The sequence below is a fragment of the Nerophis ophidion genome, linkage group LG27 (assembly GCF_033978795.1).
Source record: "Nerophis ophidion isolate RoL-2023_Sa linkage group LG27, RoL_Noph_v1.0, whole genome shotgun sequence".
NCBI lineage: Eukaryota > Metazoa > Chordata > Actinopteri > Syngnathiformes > Syngnathidae > Nerophis > Nerophis ophidion.
In genome coordinates, this window is record NC_084637.1 from 28,305,724 (window position 1) to 28,327,615 (window position 21,892).

At 38.9% G+C, this 21,892-nt stretch overlaps 1 protein-coding gene across 4 annotated transcripts in view; it reads left to right on the plus strand.

Annotated features, from left to right (window-relative positions):
- The window catches only part of LOC133544467 (gamma-aminobutyric acid receptor subunit beta-3-like), a 250,825-nt gene extending 232,995 nt beyond the window's left edge, over positions 1 to 17,830 (plus strand). For 2 of the 4 annotated variants that reach the window (XM_061889810.1, XM_061889812.1), the window contains 3 exons: positions 547 to 794; positions 2,362 to 2,430; positions 12,060 to 17,830. In XM_061889810.1, coding sequence (XP_061745794.1) covers positions 547 to 794; positions 2,362 to 2,430; positions 12,060 to 12,428 — 686 coding nt within the window. In that variant the 3' untranslated portion in view covers positions 12,429 to 17,830. The remainder of the gene's footprint in view (positions 1 to 546; positions 795 to 2,361; positions 2,431 to 12,059) is intronic. The other 2 variants (XM_061889811.1, XM_061889813.1) reach the window with 1 other exon arrangement.
- Positions 17,831 to 21,892: the final 4,062 nt, after the last annotated feature.

Genomic DNA, 21,892 nt, shown 5'->3' on the forward strand with positions numbered 1-21,892 from the left:
GATATTGTGCAGTCCTTTGAGACATTTGTGATTTGGGGCTATATAAATAAACATTGATTGATTGACTGGCGGAAATTGTCATCCAATAAAAAAAAAAAAAAAAAAAAAAAATTAAAAATGACGCTCTAGCGCCCTCTAGGTAAAAATTCCGGCAAGGCCCAAGGCAAACAGGTTCTAGGTGAGGGATCAGACAAAGAGCAGCTCGAAGACCTTTATGAAGAAGAAAAAGCATGGACCCTGATTTCCCTCGCCCGGACGCGGGTCACTGGGGTCCCCCTCTGGAGCCAGTCCCGGAGTTGGGGCACGATGGCCTGTTCCCATGCCCGAAGAGGCAAGGTGGGTCACCCCTCCAATGGGCTCACCACCCATAGAAGGGGCCATAGAGGTCGGGTGCAATGTGAGCTGGGGGGCGTCAGCCAAGGCAGGGAACTTGGCGGTCCGATCCTCGGCTACAGAAGCTAGCTCTTGGGACGTGGAACGCCTTACCTTAATAAACCTTATTATGATTATGCTGTAATAAAAACCGTCTTTATTCCCCCTCGCCAGGGATCACCACGGTGCTGACCATGACCACCATCAACACTCACCTGAGAGAGACGCTGCCCAAGATCCCGTACGTGAAGGCCATCGACATGTACCTGATGGGCTGCTTCGTCATGGTCTTCCTCGCCCTCCTGGAGTACGCCTTCGTCAACTACATCTTCTTCGGGCGGGGTCCTCAGATGCAAAAGAAGCTGGCCGAAAAGGCGGAAAAGGCCAACAACGAGAGGGCGGCAAAGTATGACGCCGCCAGGGTAGGTTTGACACCAATGAATGCCAAACGTTGTGTTTCTTGCTGGACAATCAAATTGCTCCCACTGGTGTGAATATTTTCCGCAGGGAAGCATTCTGCAGAGCAGACCTCCCGCATGAATAGGTCTTCCAATGAAATAATGACATTTTCCCCTCCCCTTTTTTCCGCAGGATCTAAAGCAGGGGTCACCAACGCGGTGCCCGTAAGGACCAGATGAGTCGCCCGCTGGCCTGTTCTAAAAATAGCTCAAATAGCAGCACTTACCAGTGAGCTGCCTCGATTTTTAAAATTGTATTAATTTACTAGCAAGCTGGTCTCGCTTTGCTCGACATTTTTAATTCTAAGAGAGACAAAACTTAAATAGAATTTGAAAATCAAAAAAAATATTTTAAAGACTTGGTCTTCACTTGTTTAAATAAATTCTTTTTTTTTTTTTACTTTGCTTTTTATAACTTTCAGAAAGACAATTTTAGAGAAAAAATACAATGTTAAAATTTATTTTAGGATTATTATACACATTTAACTTTTTGCCTTTTAAATTCCTTCCTTTTCTTTCCTGACAATTTAAATCAAGGTTCAAGTATTTTTTTTATTTTTATTGTAAATAATAATACATTTTTTAAATTTAATTCTTCATTTTAGCTTCTTTTTTTTCAACGAAAAATATTTGTGAAATATTTCTTCAAACTTAATATGACTAAAATTCAAAAAAAATATTCTGGCAAATCTAGAAAATCTGTAGAATCAAATTTAAATCTTATTTCAAAGTCTTTTGAATTTCTTTTAACATTTTTGTTCTGGAAAATCTAGAAGAAATAATGATTTGTCTTGTTTAGAAAAATAGCTTGGTCCAATTTGTTATATATTCTAACAAAGCGCATATTGGATTTTAACCTTTTTAAAACATGTCATCAAAATTCTAAAATTAATCAGGAAAAATTACTAATAATGTTCCATAAATTATTTTTTAAATTTTTTCTACAAGATTCGAATTAGCTAATTTTTCTCCATTTTTTTCGGTTGAATTTTGAATTTTAAGGAGTCGAAATTGAAGAAAAACTATGTTTCAAAATGTAATTTTAATTTTTTTCGTGTTTTCTCCTCTTTTAAACCGTTCAATTAAGTGTTTTTTTCATCATTTATTCTCTACAAAAAAACTTCCGTAAAAGGAAAAAAAATGTATGACGGAATGACAGACAGAAATACCGTTTTTTTTTAAATATATATATATAGATTTATTTATTAAAGCTAAATTGAGCAAATTGGCTATGTCTGGCAATTTATTTAAGTGTGTATCAAACTGGTAGCCCTTGGCATTACTCAGTACCCAAAAAGTAGCTCTTGGTTTCAAAAAGGTTGGTGACCCCTGATCTAAAGGATAAATCAACTTTGGCATCGCAATCCCTTTTTAAAATGAACTTTTTGTCCACTTTTTGACAGAAGCTGCTAAGAGAAGCCGACTGGACGGCATCTTGACGTTTGATTAACAGGCTGCTCTATGTATGCTTGAGGCTTTAGATAACAAAAAAAAACAACAAAAAAACAACAACACTTTGTCATCTTCTCAGGAGGCAGGTAGTAGGGCGGCATCCCTAAAACGCTCCAATCAGTTTAGAGGCCTTCGCCACTCACGCTCGGTGAGTTGCTTTGGTAATGATCGGCGCCATTGCCATCAGCTGACATGGATCTTTCTTTTTTTCTTTTTGTTCTCAAACAACACACATCCTCCATCCACACACTCAATGCCAACCAGCATGACGATCTTTTCATCCACTTTCCCATCGCAGTTGTTTTGTACATGACCAGGGGGTAGGGTTGTACAGTATACTGGTACTAGTATAGTATTGCGGTACTAATGAATCAAAAAAAGGGGTACTATACACTTGTGGAGGGGGGTGTGGCCTGCGGACCTGCAGCGAAACAGGGTGTGGCAGGACCGGCTTCGAAATCAGCGACAGGTGCGTAGATGGCCCACCTGGGCCTGATTATTAATCACCTGTCGCTCTGTTAAAAGGCAGCAGCCGGGGGAGGAGAGTGGAGTTGGAGTTGGAGCAAGAGCTAAAGAGAGAGAGAGACAGACACAAAAGAATTGCTGAAAAGGAAGATAATTTATTGCAAGTTATACACACACACACAGGGTTTCCGCGGGTCATTTCGAAGTATTAAAAGTCCTTATCCTAATCATGTCCTAGTCATGAGGTAAAAAGTCATAATTATGACATTAAAAAAAGTCTAAGTTATAAGATAGAAAGTCATAATTAGGAGATAAGTCATCATTATGAGATGAGAAAGTCTAAATTACAAAATAAACAATGATTATGAGATAAAATGTCTAAATATGTGTATTTAAAAACTGTAAATCATGAGGTAAAAAGTCATAATTATGAAATTAAAAAAAGTCTAAATTATAAGATAGAAAGTCATAATTAGGAGATAAGAAATTCTAAATCATAAGATAAACAATAATGTTTGAGATAAAATGTCTGTTTAATTAAAAACTGTAAATCGTGAGGTAAAGAGGTCATAATTATATTTAAAAAGTCTAAATTATAAGATAGAAAGTCATAATTAGGAGATAAGTCATAATTATGAGTTAAGAAAGTCTAAATTATAAGATAAACAATGATTATGAGATCAAATGTCTAAATATGTGTATTTAAAAACTGTAAATCATGAGGTAAAAAGTCATAATTATGACATTAAAAAAAGTCAAAATTATAAGATAGAAAGTCATAATTAGGAGATAAAAAAGTCTAAATTATAAGATAAACAATAATGTTTGAGATCAAATGTCTAAATATGTTTATTAAAAACTGTAAATCATGAGGTAAAGAGGTCATAATTATATATAAAAAGTCTAAATTATAAGATAGAAAGTCATAATTAGGAGATAAGTCACAATTATGAGATAAGAAAGTCTAAATTATAAGATAAACAATGATGTTTGAGATCAAATGTCTAAATATGTGTATTTAAAAACTGTAAATCATGAGGTAAAATGTCATAATTATGACATTAAAAAAGTCTAAATTATAAGATAGAAAGTCATAATTAGGAGATAATAAGTCATAATTATGACATTAAATAAAGTCTAAATGACAAAATAAACTGATTATGAGATAAAATGTCTAAATATAAGTATTTAAAAACTGTAAATCATGAGGTAAAAAGTCATAATTATGACATAAAAAAAGTCTAAATTATTAGATAGAAAGTCATAATTAGGAGATAAGTCATCATTATGAGATAAGAAAGTCTGAATTATAAGATAAACAATAATGTTTGAAATAAAATGTCTAAATATGTTTCATTAAAAACGATAAATCATGAGGTAAAATGTCATAATTATGACATTAAAAAAAGTCTAAATTATAAGATAGAAAGTCATAATTAGGAGATAAGAAAGTCTAAATTGTAAAATAAACAATGATTATGAGATAAAATGTCTAAATATGTGTATTTAAAAACTGAAAATCATGAGGTAAAAAGTCATAATTATGACATTAAAAAAGTCTAAATTATAAGATAGAAAGTCATAATTAGGAGATAAGAAAGTCTAAATTATAAGATAAACAATGATGTTTGAGATAAAATGTCTAAATATGTTTATTTAAAAACTGTAAATCATGAGATAAAGAGGTCATAATTATATTAAAAAAGTCTAAATTATAAAATAGAAAGTCATAATTAGGAGATAAGTCACAATTATGAGATAAGAAAGTCTAAATTATAAGATAAACAATGATGTTTGAGATCAAATGTCTAAATATGTGTATTTAAAAACTGTAAATCATGAGGTAAAATGTCATAATTATGACATTAAAAAAAGTTTAAATTATAAAATAGAAAGTCATAACTAGGATATAAGTCATAATTATGAGTTATGAAAGTCTAAATTATAAGATAGAAAGTCATAATTATTAGATAATAAAGTCTAAATTACAAATTAACAATGATTATGAGATAAAATGTCTAAATATGTGTATTTAAAAACTGTAAATCATGAGGTAAAAAAGTCATAATTATGACATTAAATAAAGTCTAAATTATAAGATATAAAGTCATGATTAGAAAAGTCATAATTATGTGATAATAAAGTTTAAATTATAAGATAAACAATGATTATGAGATAGAATGTCTAAATATGTGTATTTAAAAACTGTAAATCATGAGGTAAAATGTCATAAATATGACATTAAAAAAAGTCTAAATTATAAAATAGAAAGTCATAATTAGAAGATAAGTCATAATTATGAGTTAAGAAAGTCTAAATTACAAGATAGAATGTCAAAATTATGAGATAATAAAGTCTAAATTACAAAATAAACAATGATTATGAGATAAAACGTCTAAATATGTGTATTTAAAAACTGTAAATCATGAGGTAAAAAGTCATAATTATGACATTAAAAAAGTCTAAATTATAAGATAGAAAGTCATAATTATGAGATAAGAAAGTCTAAATTATAAGATAAACAATGATGTTTGAGATATAATGTCTAAATATGTTTATTTCAAAGGTAAAAACAAGTCTAAATTATTAGACAGCCATAAGGTCATAATTATAAGATAAGAAGTCATAATTCTGAGATAAGAAAGTCAAAAAATACGAAATAAAAAGTCACAATTTTCTCATATTTTTTACTTTTTATCTCATAGTTCGGACTTACCATTTTTTTTTTTTTTTTAATGGGGGAAACAGACTTCCACACATTCCCCACTCAGAAGTGTATTCCATATTTACCTTCGTTTTCCTTCTCACTTTGTTTAATCACTTTTTGGTGCAGAACTGGAAGCAAGTTGTCAGCCATGACTGCAAAATGTTATTTTACACGACAACTCAGCCATGAACACCCTGTTTTTCATTAAATCTTTTTTCCCCCCAATATAATTAGTAATTAGATGTTAAATTGTCAAATTAATGCACAAAAATTATCTATTTTTAAAAACGTCAACTTCCGACCCTGCACGGATTTGACACAACAGGACTTTGAAAGGACCCGCGTGTGGATTCTTTGTCAAATTAGTAACTCTGAAAGAATCATAAAATACAGATTAATACAGCGCACAAACTAGGGATCATTTTATATTTTTCAAATAGTCAATAAATCAATTACATTTTATTTATATGTCAGTTTTCATGCAGAGACAAGTTGCAACACAAAGGGCATTATTGACATTAACAGAACATAGCATGTCACTGAGGATTAAGGAATCCCATCCACGCTATAAAATAACTTAAAATCATCTAAAGTATAATTAAAAATAAGATATAAATAATATATAAATAGCTAAATGAAAACATAAAATAGTGAGGGTAAAAGTAGTAATAATAGCAATAAATAACTGTGAAAATTATAAACAGAGGAAGAGTAGGCGATCGGCCAATGGCACCATGTTAAGTAGCATTATCACTGGAGGACGGGGCTAAACATGTTACACACCAAGTAAGAGCCAGAAGCGTGCACGCTAAAATAGCTTGAAACAACACAAAAAAAGGACTTAGTAAATTTTAAAACGTGTAGATTGAACCGTGTTTAACAGGAAATTAAAAACTAGATCAATTAGAATCTCCAAAAAAGGACAATTTAATGTGTGGCGGGTAGGCGTACACGTAAGTGGAGGGTAGTTTAATCCATATATCGGTAGTGTCGATACCAAGGGTGGTATACGAGAGTAAATGTGATCGGCCAATGGCAGAATGTTAAGTAGCATTATCACTGGAGGACGAGGCTAAACATGTTACACACCAAGTAAGAGCCGGAAGCGTGCATGCGCGCTAATTGCTAAGCTAGTTTGAAAAAAAACACAAAAAGGGCTTTGTGAATTGTGAATTAAACCGTGTTTAACAGGAAATTAAAAAGTACATTAATTAATTAATTGATTGATTGATTGATTGATTGATTGATTGATTGAAGCTTGTATTAGTAGATTGCACGGTAGAGTACATATTCCATACAATTGACCACTAAATGGTAAAACCCGAATAAGTTTTTCAACTTCTTTAAGTCGGGGTTCACGTAAATAATAAATTAGCGTAGTTTAATACATATGTAGGTCGTGTTGATACCAAGGGTGGTATCAATCTACTGTATATCCTTGAATTGCCGCCGGGGCGCTAATTAATTTAGAAGCTATTCTCACTCCGGCGCTTACCAAAGGCATGCGGTAAATTTAGCCCTGCGCTTATACATTTGAGTGTGATGTAAGGACACCATCATGAAAAGCACATTTTAGAAAAATTACGTTATTATGGTCTTACCTTTACTTATAAATGAAGTCCATGCGCAGCTCCTTCTGATCAAACGCATAGTTAACTTGTTCTTAGAAGTCTTCCTTATCTTTCTTCAGTTTTAAAAGTCTCTCTGTGTCGATGGAGATTTTCCTTTATTACCTCCTGCTTTGGTTGAAAGTCCAGTTTAGAAAAATGTTTTATTTTAGATATGTAATCCTCCATGATAAAAGTGCAAGCGAGAGGAGAAAATAAACGATCGCTGCTCACTCTTGCCGCTTGTTGTCACTTCTTTCTGTAGCCGAGTAGTCGCAAGAAGGATCACTAGTGCCTTTAATGACTCATATTTGACACACGCAGCTATTGTATATTAATAAAACATAACCGCTTACTGTTCTTTTTAGCATATTCAATAGCTTGGACTTTGAATCCTACTGAATAGCTCTTAATCTGCTTCACTTTATGCGATTTAAAATTTTGAAAATGATGACAGGTGAAGTGTCACTCGTGACGTGGCGAGTTTGACCCTGTGGAAAATCTAGGCTTATGCTAATTATTTAGCGAAACGAGATTGACCCGGCGGAAATTCTAGGCAGGCGCATACTATACACCCGGCGGCAATTCAAGGAAATACGGTATGTTTCATACGAGAGTAATTAAATCCATATTTTTACTTCCGCAAAATATTTCAAATTTTGAAAATGATGACAGGTGAAGTGTCACTCGTGACGTGACGAGTTTGACCCGTTGGAAAATCTAGGCTTATGCTAATTATTTTGTGAAACGAGTTTAAACCGGTGGAAATTCTAGGCAGGCGCATACTATACACCCGGCGGCAATTCAAGGAAATACGGTATGTTTCATACGAGAGTAATTAAATCCATATTTTTACTTCCGCAAAATATTTCAAATTTTGAAAATGATGACAGGTGAAGTGTCACTCGTAACGTGACGAGTTTGACCCGGTGGAAAATCTAGGCTTATGCTAATTATTTTGCGAAACGAGATTGACCCGGCGGAAATTCTAGGCAGGTGCATACTACACACCCGGCGGCAATTTAAGGAAATACGGTATGTTTCATACGAGAGTAATTAGATCCATGTTTTTACTTCCGCAAAATATTTTGTTGTTGTTGGTGTTTACGTTTAGAAACTCGGGGAATAAGTCCCCGGACAAAGGAGGAGCATGGGCTGATGAAACGTCTTCCGAGACAAACCAAACAGTCCACTTGCGATTGATTGAATTCCCCGAGATTAAAATAGTTTTCGTGTTTTTATTGAGTTATTCTGTACTTTTGACTTTGTTTCGATCAAACAATTGTACTTAATGAAAGAGCGTAAGAAGTAGTTGAAATATTGTGTTGATATTGTGATACTGTCTATAATTTACCGTTAACGTGATTGGTATCGGACGATCTCACTCATGGATGATCGGAATCGGCACCTAAAAACGCCGATCGGGACTTCTGTAGCACAAACCAAACTATCCGATGTTTTAAGACCTTCTTGGCAGAGGTTCAAGGAAGAGAGAGAAATGCTGGACTTGCTCAGCTGCTACATTTGCATGCCTGCCATTGTCCATTGCTCCTGATTGGCGACATGTCATCATTGCTCCTGATTGGCGACGTGTCATCATGGGCATGCGGTGTGTTAGTTCCCACATTTTTCAGTGACGATGTTTTCGCGCGGGGGTGTCCAAAGTGCGGCCCGTAGCTGGGTTTTGAAGGGCAAAATTGTTAGCTTCCTTTGTAGATGTTTTTAATGGCAAATTTTACGAGTATACTCATCAACTGTCGAGTGTTTTGTAACTTTGACGAATGCTACCTGTTAGCATGCTAATGTGAGTATGCTTTCTTTATTGTTTAGCTAATTTTATAATCATAGTTTAGTACTTGATGTATGCTAGCATTTTTAACACATTTTTCAAGAGTACATCGCAGAGTAATTTCTTGTGGTACTAGCTTTTTAAAGGTAATTTAGCAGGTGTACACCTCTGTCATGTATTTTGGAATTTCACTAATGCTAACTGCTATTGTTAGCATGCTAGCTTTTTAGCTCAATTTGCTCGTATTTTATGCTAACTGTTAGCGTTTTTCTTCAATTTTGGCTCATTAGCATTCAGGCGAAATTTATCTTTGTAGTTCTTTGAAAGAAATCGATATTTAGTACTGGTTTTGAAGTTGACAACTAACTATTTCACTAATGCTAACTGCTATTGTTAGCATACTAGCTTTTTAGCTCAATTTGCTCCTATTTTATGCTAACTGTTAGCATTTTTCGTCATATTTTGGCTCATAAGCATTCAGTTGAAATTTATCTTTGTACTCTTTGAAAGAAATCTATGTAGAGTACCGGTTTTGAAGTTGACAACTACCTATTTCACTGATGTTAACTGCTATTGTTAGTATGCTAGCTTTCTAACTCAATTTGCTCGTATTTTATGCGAACTATTACTATTAGCGTTTTTCCCTCGGTTTTGGCTCATAAGCAATCAGACGAAATTTACCTTTGTAGTTCTTTGAAATAAATATATATATTGTACTTGTTTTGAAGTTGACAACTACCTATTTCACTAATGCTAACTGCTGTTGTTAGCATGTTAGTATAGTACTGTTACAATGCTAGCTTTTTAGCTCAATTTGCTCGTATTTTATGCTAACTGTTAGCGTTTTTTCCTCGGTTTTGGCTCATAAGCATTCAGGTGACATTTATCTTTGTAGTTCTTTGAAAGACATCTATATAGTGTACTGGTTTTGAAGTTGACAACTACCTATTTCACTAATGCTAACTCCTGTTGTTAGCATGCTAGCTTTTTAGCTCAATTTGCTCGTATTTTATGTTAGCTGTTAGCGTTTTTCCTCGGTTTTGGCTCATAAACATTCAGGTGAAATTTGTCTTTGTAGTTCTTTGAAAGAAATCTACATAGTTTACTGGTTTTGAAGTTGACAACTGACTATTTCACTAATGCTAACTGCTATTGTTAGCATGCTAGCTTTTTAGCTACATTTGCTCGTATTTTATGCTAAATGTTAGCGTTTTTTCCTCGGTTTTGGCTTTTAAGCATTCAGGCGAAATTTATCTTTGTAGTTCTTTGAAATAAATCTACATAGTGTACTGGTTTTGAAGTTGACAACTACCTATTTCACTAATGCTAACTGCTATTGTTAGCATGCTAGCTTTTTAGCTCAATTTGCTCGTATTTTATGCTAACTGTTAGCGTTTTTTCCTCAGTTTTGGCTTTTAAGCATTCAGGCGAAATTTATCTTTGTAGTTCTTTGAAATAAATCTATATAGTGTACTGGTTTTGAAGTTGACAACTACCTATTTCACTGATGCTAACTGCTACTGTTAGCATGCTAGCTTTTTAGTTCAATTTGCTCGTATTTTATGCTAATTGTAAGCGTTTTTCCTTGGTTTTGGCTCATAAGCATTCAGGCGAAATTTATCTTTGTAGTTCTTTGGAAGAAATCTATATAGTGTACTGGTTTTGAAGTTGACAACTACCTATTTCACTGATGCTAACTGCTATTGTTAGCATGCTAGCTTTTTAGCTCAATTTGCTCGTATTTTATGCTAATTGTAAGCGTTTTTCCTCGGTTTTGGCTCATAAGCATTCAGGTGAAATTTATCTTTGTAGTTCTTTGAAATAAATCTATATAGTGTACTGGTTTTGAATTCAACATTTACCTATTTCACTAATGCTAATGGCTACTGTTAGCCTAGTATTGTTAGCATGCAAGCTTTTTAGCTCAATTTGCTCGTATTTTATGCTATCTGTTAGTGTTTTTCCTCGGTTTTTGCTCATAAGCATTCAGGCGAAATTTATCTTAGTAGTTTTCTGAAAGAAATCTATATAATGTACTGGTTTCAAAGTTGACAACTAGCTATTTCTCTAATGCTAACTGCTATTGTTAGCATGCTAGCTTTTTTGCTCAATTTGCTCGTATTTTATGCTAACTGTTCGCGTTTTTCCTCGGTTTTGGCTCATAAGCTTTCAGGCAGAATTTTGCTTTGTAGTTCTCTAAAAGACATCTATATAGTGAACTGGTTTATTTCACTAATGTTATCTGCTATTGTTAGCATTTTAGCGTAGTACTTTTAGCATGCTATCTTTTTAGCTCAATTTGCTCGTATTTTATGCTGTTAGCGTTTTTCTTCGATTTTGGCTCATAAGCATTCAGGCGAAATTTATCTTTGTAGTTCTTTGAAAGAAATCTATATAGAGTACTGGTTTTGAAGTTGACAACTCCCTATTTCATTAATGCTAACTGCTATGGTTAGCGTGCTAGCTTTTTCGCTCAATTTGCTCGTATCTTATGGTAACTGTTCCTCGGTTTTGGCTCACAAGCTTTCAGGCGAAATTTTGCTTTGCAGTTCTTTGAAAGAAATCTCTATTGACTACTGGTTTTGATAGTGACAACTAACTATTTCACTAATGCTAACTGCTATTGTTAGCATAGTTCTGTTAGCATGCTAGCTTTTGAGCTCAACTTGCTCGTATTTTATGCTAACTGTTAGCGTTTTTACTCTGTAAGCATTCAGGCGAAATTTAACTTAGTAGTTCTCTGAAAGAAATCGATATAGTGTACTGGTTTTGAAGTTGACAACTACCTATTTCACTAATGCTAACTGCTATTGTTAGCTTAATAGCTTTTTAGCTCAATTTGCTTGTATTTTATGCTAGCTGTTATCGTTTTTCCTTGGTTTTTGGCTCATAATAATTCAGGTGAAGTTTATCTGAGTAGTTCTTTGAAATAAATCTATATAGTGTACTGGTTTTTAAGTTGACAACTACCAAAATGGCCCTCGATTTCTTTGAACTGTCGGTCTGTGGTCCTCAGTGGAAAAGTTTGGGCACCCCTGCTTTAGTGACACAAGCCTCCTCATCGTTTTCCACGCCTGCTTCAATCTTCTCCTTCATCAACTTTCTATCAGAATCTTAAGGCTGTGAGAATGTGGCGGTCCATAAAAGGTAGCTGGAGGAGTCCCGCAGGCACGTACCTCAATGATATTTACTCTTGGTCCCTTGCTCAGGCGGAGCCGGGCCACGGGAACATCCTGCTGACCACCTTGGAAATCCACAACGAGGTGGCGGGAGGGGAGATCACCACCAGCGTGGCGGACATCAGAAACTCTCAGTCCATGGTGCAGCTGGACAGCGCCGCCTCGTCGCACATCCAGTACCGCAAGCAGAGCGGCGGCAACGTCCAGCGCTCGGCCGCCGGCCATTCCTTGGACCGGGCGGCCCAGATGAAACGCAGCCGCCTGCGGAGGCGGTCGTCGCAGCTGAAAATCAAAATCCCCGACCTGACGGATGTAAACGCCATCGACCGTTGGTCACGGATCATCTTCCCCTCCGTTTTCTCCCTTTTTAACCTCATCTACTGGCTCTACTACGTCTGATCAGACTCTTGTTGTCGCTCTCTCTGTCCTTTACTTTCTTTCCATTCGGTTTCTCTGTGCTTTTCTACATACATTAACTCTTACCAACAGACTAAAGACTGAGGAGATTCTGGACCAAGTACTCATCGGATAACTTTTTATATTTGCCGTCCTTAACTCTGTTTTTCTTTTCTATCGTGTGTGTGACCGTCGTCTCCCATTCAACCAGCAAAAAAACGAATTTCTAACCCATTAACTTTATACGGTACCACGCAGGTGATCAGATAAGTGCAGGCAAATCCTAAAAAAATTAAATCCTTTTAAACGACATGTTTGATTGGTACCCTATGCACTGTTAATGCATGTAATGATCTGCCGACGTGGTCCTCTTTTACCGACAGTTTCGACTTCACACTCTCAGGCTGTCAAGTGTTTACTATTCCCGGCATCATTTTGGTCAACCAGAGGAACGACAACGACAAGAAAGCACAAGACTGAACAACTACTGCCGTTCTATCGCCGATTCCGAGTAAACAGCGGACCAAATTCGGACCCAAATCGATCAGCTTAGGGGCTTTCAGGATCGCATCCACCTCAACCGGCAGTTTATTGATTTCGTAGCTTCTTCGAGTAACCCCATAAATGTGTGCTTGTGCTATAAATACATTTTAGGGGTGCACGATACGTAGGAATAATGAATGAGGGTTGCCCCTTTGTCACCGATTCTGTTCATAACTGTTATGGACAGAATTTCTAGGCGCAGTCAACGCGTTGAGGGTATCTGTTTGGTGGCTGCAGGATTAGGTCTCTGCTTTTTGCAGATGATTTGGTCTTGATGGCTTCATCTGGCCAAGATCTTTAGCTCTCACTGGATCGGTTCGCAGCCGAGTGTGAAGCGACTGGGATGGGAATCAGCACCTTGTCTGATTGTACGATCAGTGTCAGAGCTTGGTCCGCATTGCCGGCAGTAAGTCGGACACGTTTCCAGTGAGAGTTTGACTCCGCCAAAGCTGCCGTTTGTCACTGATTCTGTTCATAACTTTTATGGATAGAATTTCTAGGCGCAGTCAAGGCGTTGAGGGAGATCCGGTTTGGTGGCTGCAGGATTAGGGTCTCTGCTTTTTGCAAATGATGTGGTCCTGATGGATTCATCTGGCTAGGATCTTCAGCTCTCACAGGGTCGGTTCGCAGAAGCGACCAGGATTAGAATCAGCACCTCCAAGTCCGAGTCCATGGTTCTCTCTCGGAAAAGGGCGGAGTGCCATCTCCGGGTTGGGGAGGAGACCCTGCCCCAAGTGGAGGAGTTCAAGTACCTCAGAGTCTTGTTCACAAGTGAGGGAATTGAAGATCGTGAGGTTGACAAGCGGATCGGTGCGGCGTCTTCAGTAATGCGGACCCTGTATCGATCCGTTGTGGTGAAGAAGGAGCTGAGCCAGGAGGCAAAGCTCTCAATTTACCGGTCGATCTACGTTCCCATCCTCATCTATGGTCATGAGTTTTGGGTTATGACCGAAAGGACAAGATCACGGGTACAAGCGGCCGAAATGAGCTTCGTCCGCCGGGTGTTGGGGCTCTCCCCTAGAGATAGGGTGAGAAGCTCTGCCATCCGGGAAAACTCAAAGTAAAGCCGCTGCTCCTCCACATCGAAAGGAGCCAGATGAGGTGGTTTGGGCATCTGTTCAAGATGCTACCCGAACGTTTTCCTAGGGAGGTGTTTCGAGCACGTCCGACCGGTAGGAGACCGCGGGGAAGACCCAGGACACATTGGGAAGACTTTGTCTCCCGGCTGGCCTGGGAATGCCTCGGGATCCCCCGGGAGGAGCTGGACGAAGTGGCTGGGGAGAGGGAAGTCTGGGCTTCCTTGCTTAGACTGCTGCCCCCGCGACCCAACATAGGATAAGCGGAAGAACATGGATGGATGGATGGAATTACAGATAGGATTCCAATTCCTTGGGTGACGATTGGATTCAGAATCGATTGCCAAATCAAACTGATTCTCGCAAAATGTTATTCGGTTTAGAAATCTTAATAAAACTCTTTTGAGACAAACTACAGGATGCAAGTAAATGGTAAAGGGGTTACACGTGTATAGCGCTTTTCTACCTTCAAGGTACTCAGAGCGCTTTAACACTATTTCAACATTCACTCATTCACACACTGATGGCGGGAGCTGCCATGCAAGGCCCTAACCTCGACCCATCATACATGCCAACCTTGAGACTTCCAAATTCGGGAGATGGTGGAACGGCGGGGTTGAGGTGGGGGTGTGTATATTGTAGGGTGCTGTAAGGGGTTCTGGGTATTTGTTCTGTTGTGTTACGGTGCGGATGTTCTCCCAAAATGTGTTTGTCATTCTTGTTTGGTGTGGGTTCACAGTGTGGCGCATATTTGTAACAGTGTTAAAGTTGTTTATACGGCCACCCTTAGTGTGACCTGTATGGCTGTTGACCAAGTATGCTTTGCATTCACTTATGTGTGTAAAAGTTGCATATATTATGTGACTCGGCCGGCAAGCTGTTTGTATGGAGGAAAAGCGGACGTGACGACATGTTGTAGAGGACGCTAAAGGCAATGCATTTAAGACACGCCCCCAATATAGTTGTCCTGGTGGGATATCGGGCAAAATCCGGGAGAATGGCACTGAAATTCGGTTTGAATCAAGAATAGTGTTGTATCAAGATTGTTGTATGATTCCCATCCCTATCGGTTACATGTCAGATGTACATTTACCGAAAATGGCCCAAAAATATTGAAATTAACTTGCCAACTCAACATATTAATAGTGGTGCTCAAAAATGAAATTGCCATTTTTTATTTGCGATTGTATTTTTAAGAATCCATTTTTTTCTCTTTTTTTTTTTTTTTTTTAAGAATCCATTTTTTAGAATACCTTTCTTAGTCTATCGCCAAGCTTACTCGCCGCGCGTTCATGTCATACGTCAGCAGCCAAGAGGAGCATTTGTAACCTATTTTGAAATGTTGTATACTGAATATACGATTTGCAATATCGGTAGGAATTGCGTGGGAATGTCCTATGAGCGCAAGCCGCCGATACGCAAGAGTGGAACTGAAATGCTCGAGTGTCCAAGTTGAATGGATTGTGTGGATGTTAGAACGGTTCGAATCGGTTGAGAAATGTGGGATATGGAGAGGTTTCTATATTGCCCATTGATTTTTTTTTTAGCATTCACACCAAAACGTGAGAATCAGTTTGAATGAAGAATCGCATTGACTTGATTCAGAATCAAATCGTCACCCCTGGAATAGGAATCGAATGGTGAGTTTTTTATATGATTGTCATCCCGGTCAACAATGGATTTATATCCTGTTGCGTTTGACCAGTTCTTCCCCCCAGCGAATTTAAACGACTGGTCTCTCCCAAGTTCTTTCGATGACACATAAGCTGGTTATAAATGAATCCCAGGCAGAGTTGCTCATTTTGATATTTTATTACCAAAGCTTTGGGAGACCAATCTAGATACAACAACCTTTCAATTGCATTGCCCAGATTGATCTGCCTCTACTACGGAAGTTTCGCCTCTTACTCCCTTTCACCTGCCCGCCTTCTACTCCTCTCCCCCTCCTCCTAGCCTGGGACATTTGAGATAAAAAGAGTGTTATGACTTCTCGCTACATTCTAACTTTCAAGGCCTATGCATGGCCCATACGTAGCTATTCTAAAATATGACTAGGATTTGAAAAGATATCTATCTCCATCAATCCACACGCCAATCAAAAATCGGAATTAGACCAGTGAAATACGAGACAAAGTTGGCATATGGGCAAACAAATATTTTTTAATGAACAAATCTGAGACTTCACTACTCATTAATAGACGTAACATAATAGTGACGTCGTATTCACTTTTCAGCAACTCATTGGCCTAGTGGTTAGACTGTCCGTAGTGAGTTCAAACCCTGGCTGAGTCATACCAAAGACTAGAAAAAATGGGACCCGTTACCTCCTTGCTTGGCACTCACCATCAAGGGTTGGAATTGAGTGTTAAATCGCCCAAAAAAAAAAAAAAAGGTTCTTGGGCACTGCTCCCCTCACCTCCCAGGGTGTGCTTAAGGGTGATGGGTCAAATGCAGAGAATGTGCAAGGCGTGCACCTGCTACATGTCCAACAACTAATAGACATAAATCCGTTATCGGTATCAGCTTAAAACTGAAAAATTTAGCATCCGTAAAATTTTTGGAGCTGGGTAAGATAACTTTAAAAAAATGCTCACCCATTCATTTTTTTTTTTTAGGTCTTCATTTGGTTTCCCGCCCTGTCTTGTTGCGAATTACGGTACGCAAGAGGAATGACATCTATGTATATTTTAAAATGTATATATATTATTAATATATACATATATACATATAATGTGTGCACAACCCTCACTGACAAAAAAAAATGGAGCGTTGCGTTTGTGCTTTTTATGCTGGCCATGAGAAAGGGAAGAAAAAAAAAAAACGTTATTTTGCCCAAAAATGAATGAATAAATGGATTTTCCGTGGCTGACGAATAACGGGCACATGCGAGCGCTGAATGTATCCGATCCATTGTTCTTCAGGTAGAGGAAAATGAGCCATGGTCCTAGTTTCTTTCCATCTGAATGTAACGCCATCATTATGCACGTGGAGGGGGGGGTGGTACGCACAGTACATACAGTACACGTGCAAGGTGTCGACTGCTGCATGTGGCTCATTGAAAATAACCAAGGACTTCCAACACATGAAAAGTTTTCATTTCCACCCTCGCCCGACTCCTCGACTCCCACACCCAGCTTGGTGCATGCACATGTATTAAATACGACTTAAGAGATACTTTTCAACGTGTGAAGGTCTTCAAATACCTTGAATGTATTGTATACCTGGATTCTTGCCGTCTGGCTGAGATCGAACCACTCGATGGAGGTTCCTTCTCGATTATCATCATCATCATGCCGCTCCTGTTTCTACTGTGTAGACGAGGCTTCACACACACACGTGTGAGGCTGGTTTCAAGGACGCCTCCATTTGCCGAAGAAAAAAAAAAATGTATCCTCTATTAAAGAAATAGAGACTGATAGACGACGAATGAAGCCTCGGCCGTATATTTAATTTGATCTGGAAAAAACTCATTGCTGACAACTTTGAGTTGTTGTGTACCGTGCATGCGACAACACGTGTGGCGACTTTTTAAAGAGCCTCGCATCCCGAGCGCCGCCAAACGCTCGCTCAAGGAGGTACGACCACGCCATGCAGAGAGCTGACTTTTGGCAAACAGAGACAGGATTCAAAAATGTTGTATGGCCTTGGTCCCATGATGGAATGTGAAATGTTCTGTGCTGCCACAAAATGTATTTAGGCTTAGGTTTATATTGTATATCTCTGTATGTTTACCTTCCTTTTTTAGTTGATTATGTCCAATAATCAAATAAATGATTAATATTGTAATGGTGTGTTTGTGCGGGTGCTCGAACCTGCGGTTACGTCCACATGTTGACATATAGACCCGGAATAATGCAAAAAAATGTTGTTTTTTTATCATAAAGGGGAACATTATCACATTTTCAGAAGGGTTCAAACCAATAAAAATCAGTTCCCAGTGGCTTATTTTATTTTTCAAAGTTTTTTTCAAAATTTTACCCATCATGGATCATCCCGAATAAATCAATCAATGTTTATTTATATAGCCCCAAATCACAAATGTCTCAAAGGACTGCACAAATCATTACGACTACGACATCCTCGGAAGAACCCACAAAAGGGCAAGGAAAACTCACACCCAGTGGGACGCCAGTGACAATGCTGACTATGAGAAACCTTGGAGAGGACCTCAGATGTGGGCAACCCCCCCCCCTCTAGGGGATCGAAAGCAATGGATGTCGAGCGGGTCTAACATGATACCGTGAAAGTTCAATCCATAGTGGCTCCAACACAGCCGCGAGAGTTCAGTTCAAAGCGGATCCAAGACAGCAGCGAGAGTCCCGTCCGCAGGAAACCATTCCAAGCGGAGGCGGATCAGCAGCGTAGAGATGTCCCCAACCGATACACAAGCAAGCGGTCCATCCTGGGTCCCGACGAGCGGTCCATCCTGGGTCTCGACTCTGGACAGCCAGTACTTCATCCATGGTCATCGGACCGGACCCCCTCCACAAGGGAGGGGGGGACATAGGAGAAAAAAGAAAAGAAACGGCAGATCAACTGGTCTAAAAAGGAGGTCTAGTTAAAGGCTAGAGTATACAAATGAGTTTTAAGGTGAGACTTAAATGCTTCTACTGAGGTAGCATCTCGAACTGTTACCGGGAGGGCATTCCAGAGTACTGGAGCCCGAACGGAAAACGCTCTATAGCCCGCAGACTTTTTTTGGGCTCTAGGAATCACTAATAAGCCGGAGTCTTTTGAACGCAGATTTCTTGCCGGGACATATGGTACAATACCATCGGCAAGATAGGCTGGAGCTAGACCGTGTAGTATTTTATACGTAAGTAGTAAAACCTTAAAGTCACATCTTAAGAGCACAGGAAGCCAGTGCAGGTGAGCCAGTACAGGCGTAATGTGATCAAACTTTCTTGTTCTTGTCAAAAGTCTAGCAGCCGCATTTTGTACCAACTGTAATCTTTTAATGCTAGACATGGGGAGACCCGAAAATAATACGTTACAGTAATCGAGACGAGACGTAACAAACGCATGGATAATGATCTCGGCGTCTTTGGTGGACAAAATGTAGCGAATTTTAGCGATATTACGGAGATGAAAGAAGGCCGTTTTAGTAACGCTTTTAATGTGTGACTCAAAGGAGAGAGTTGGGTCGAAGGTAATACCCAGATTTTTTACAGAGTCACCTTGTTTTATTATTTGGTTGTCAAATGTTGAAGTTGTATTATTAAATAGAGGTCGGTGTCTAGCAGGACCGATAATCAGCATTTCCGTTTTTTTGACGTTAAGTTGCAAAAAGGCTTAAAAGTGCCTGATTTCCACTATCTGTAAATCCACCCGTCCATTTTCCTGTGACGTCACGCAGTGACGCCAATACAAACAAACATGGCAGATAGAACAGAAAGATACAGCGACATTAGCTCGGATTCAGACTCGGATTTCAGCGGCTTAAGCGATTCAACGGATTACGCATGTATTGAAACAGATGGTTGGAGTGTGGAGGCAGATAGTGAAAATAAAATTGAAGAAGAAACTGAAACTATTGAGCAAATAGCTATTGACAGCAATCGTGTCACAACGCGGAGTCGAACCCGCGTTTCCTCCGCGGCTGGAGCTGCGCCCGCCTCCGCTAGCAGTGCGCCAACAGAGGCATCTGCTGACAGTGCACTCAGACTCGCCGTCACTCGTGCTGAGTGCAGCACGCCCAAGCAGCAACAAGCCTGCATCCGGTCAAGAATCAACACACCTGGATTTGATGAGAGGGAGCAGCTTAAAAGCCAGCAGACCCGAGGAACCTTTGCCAGAACATCGCTATCTTCTCAGTAAGCATTACGTCTGGCATTCCCTCCCCTGTGTTTTGCTCCTTTATCTCTCCGAGTCGCCCTTGTTCATGTCCCTTGTGTTTTCCAGAGTGACTCCCCTGTTTTCCGTGATCGTACCTTGCTTCTCGACATCCGTCCGGATTCCTAACTGCCTTCCTCGATCCACGACCTCTCTGCTCAGACCCAGACCACGCTGCCTCGCTCCTGCCCCCGACATCTTGCCTGCTCACGAACTGCCTCTTCGCCTTGCCCCTCTGGATTCGACGAAGGATACAACCAACACTCACAGACAACAAACCCTGGTAACATTTACATTATTAATTTTACACATAGTCATCACTCATTCACTTGGAGTAGCATACACACGCCATGTCTCATCAAAGGTTTAAATAAACCTTGTGAACCGCAGTTGTGCCCTGGTTGTCGCCTCCTTCCCTCCTCCGTATATAACAGATCGCCTTCTAACCAACGATTACATCTTTTGACCACTGGCGCAACTTAAATCCGTCAATTGGTAAGTGTTTGTTTGGCATTAAATGTGGGTGGAGGGAAAGGCTGGAAGCAAATATAACTACAAATGTACATACAGCTAGCCTAAATAGCATGTTAGCATGGATTAGCTGGCAGTCAGGCCGCGACCAAATATGTCTGATTAGCACATAAGTCAATAACATCAACAAAACTCACCTTTGTGATTTCGTTGACTTTATTGTTGGAAATGCATCTGCTTTGAGTGTCGCAGGATATCCGCACATCTCTGTCATAGCATCGTTAACGTCGGTAAATTGTGCAGAACAAACGAAAGACTTTCGCATCTTTTGACACTGGTGCAACTTGAATCCGTCGATTGGTAAGTGTTTGTTTGGCATTAAGTGTGGGTGGAGGGAAAGGCTGGATGCAAATATAACTACAAATGTACATACAGCTAGCCTAAATAGCATGTTAGCATGGATTAGCTGGCAGTCAGGCCGCGACCAAATATGTCTGATTAGCACATAAGTCAATAACATCAACAAAATTCACCTTTGTGATTTCGTTGACTTTATTGTTGGAAATGCATCTGCTTTGAGTGTCGCAGGATATCCGCACATCTCTGTCATAGCATCGCTATTGTCGGTAAAATGTGCAGAACAAACGAGGGACTTTCGCATCTTTTGACACTGGTGCAACTTTAATCCGTCGATTGGTAAGTGTTTGTTTGGCATTAAGTGTGGGTGGAGGGAAAGGCTAGATGCAAATATAGCTACAAATGTACATACAGCTAGCCTAAATAGCATGTTAGCATGGATTAGCTGGCAGTCATGCCGCGGCCAAATATGTCTGATTAGCACATAAGTCAATACCATCAACAAAACTCACATTTGTGATTTCGTTGACTTTATTGTTGGAAATGCATCTGCTTTGACTGTCGCAGGATATCCAAACATCTTTGTCATAGCATCGCTATCGTCGGTAAAATGTGCATAACAAAGGAGGGACTTTCGCATCTTTTGACACTGGTGCAACTTTAATCCGTCGATTGGTAAGTGTTTGTTTGGCATTAAGTGTGGGTGGAGGGAAAGGCTATATGCAAATATAGCTACAAATGTACAAACAGCTAGCCTAAATAGCATGTTAGCATGGATTAGCTGGCAGTCATGCCGCGGCCAAATATGTCTGATTAGCACATAAGTCAATACCATCAACAAAACTCACTTTTGTGATTTCGTTGACTTTATTGTTGGAAATGCATCTGCTTTGACTGCCGCAGGATATCCAAACATCTTTGTCATAGCATCGCTATCGTCGGTAAAATGTGCATAACAAAGGAGGGACTTTCGCATCTTTTGACACTGGTGCAACTTGAATCCGTCGATTGGTATGTGTTTGTTTGGCATTAAATGTGGGTGGAGGGAAAGTCTGGATGCAAATATAGCTACAAATGTAAACACAGCTAGCCTAAATAGCATGTTAGCATGGATTAGCTGGCAGTCAGGCCGCGACCAAATATGTCTGATTAGCACATAAGTCGATACCATCAACAAAACTCACCTTT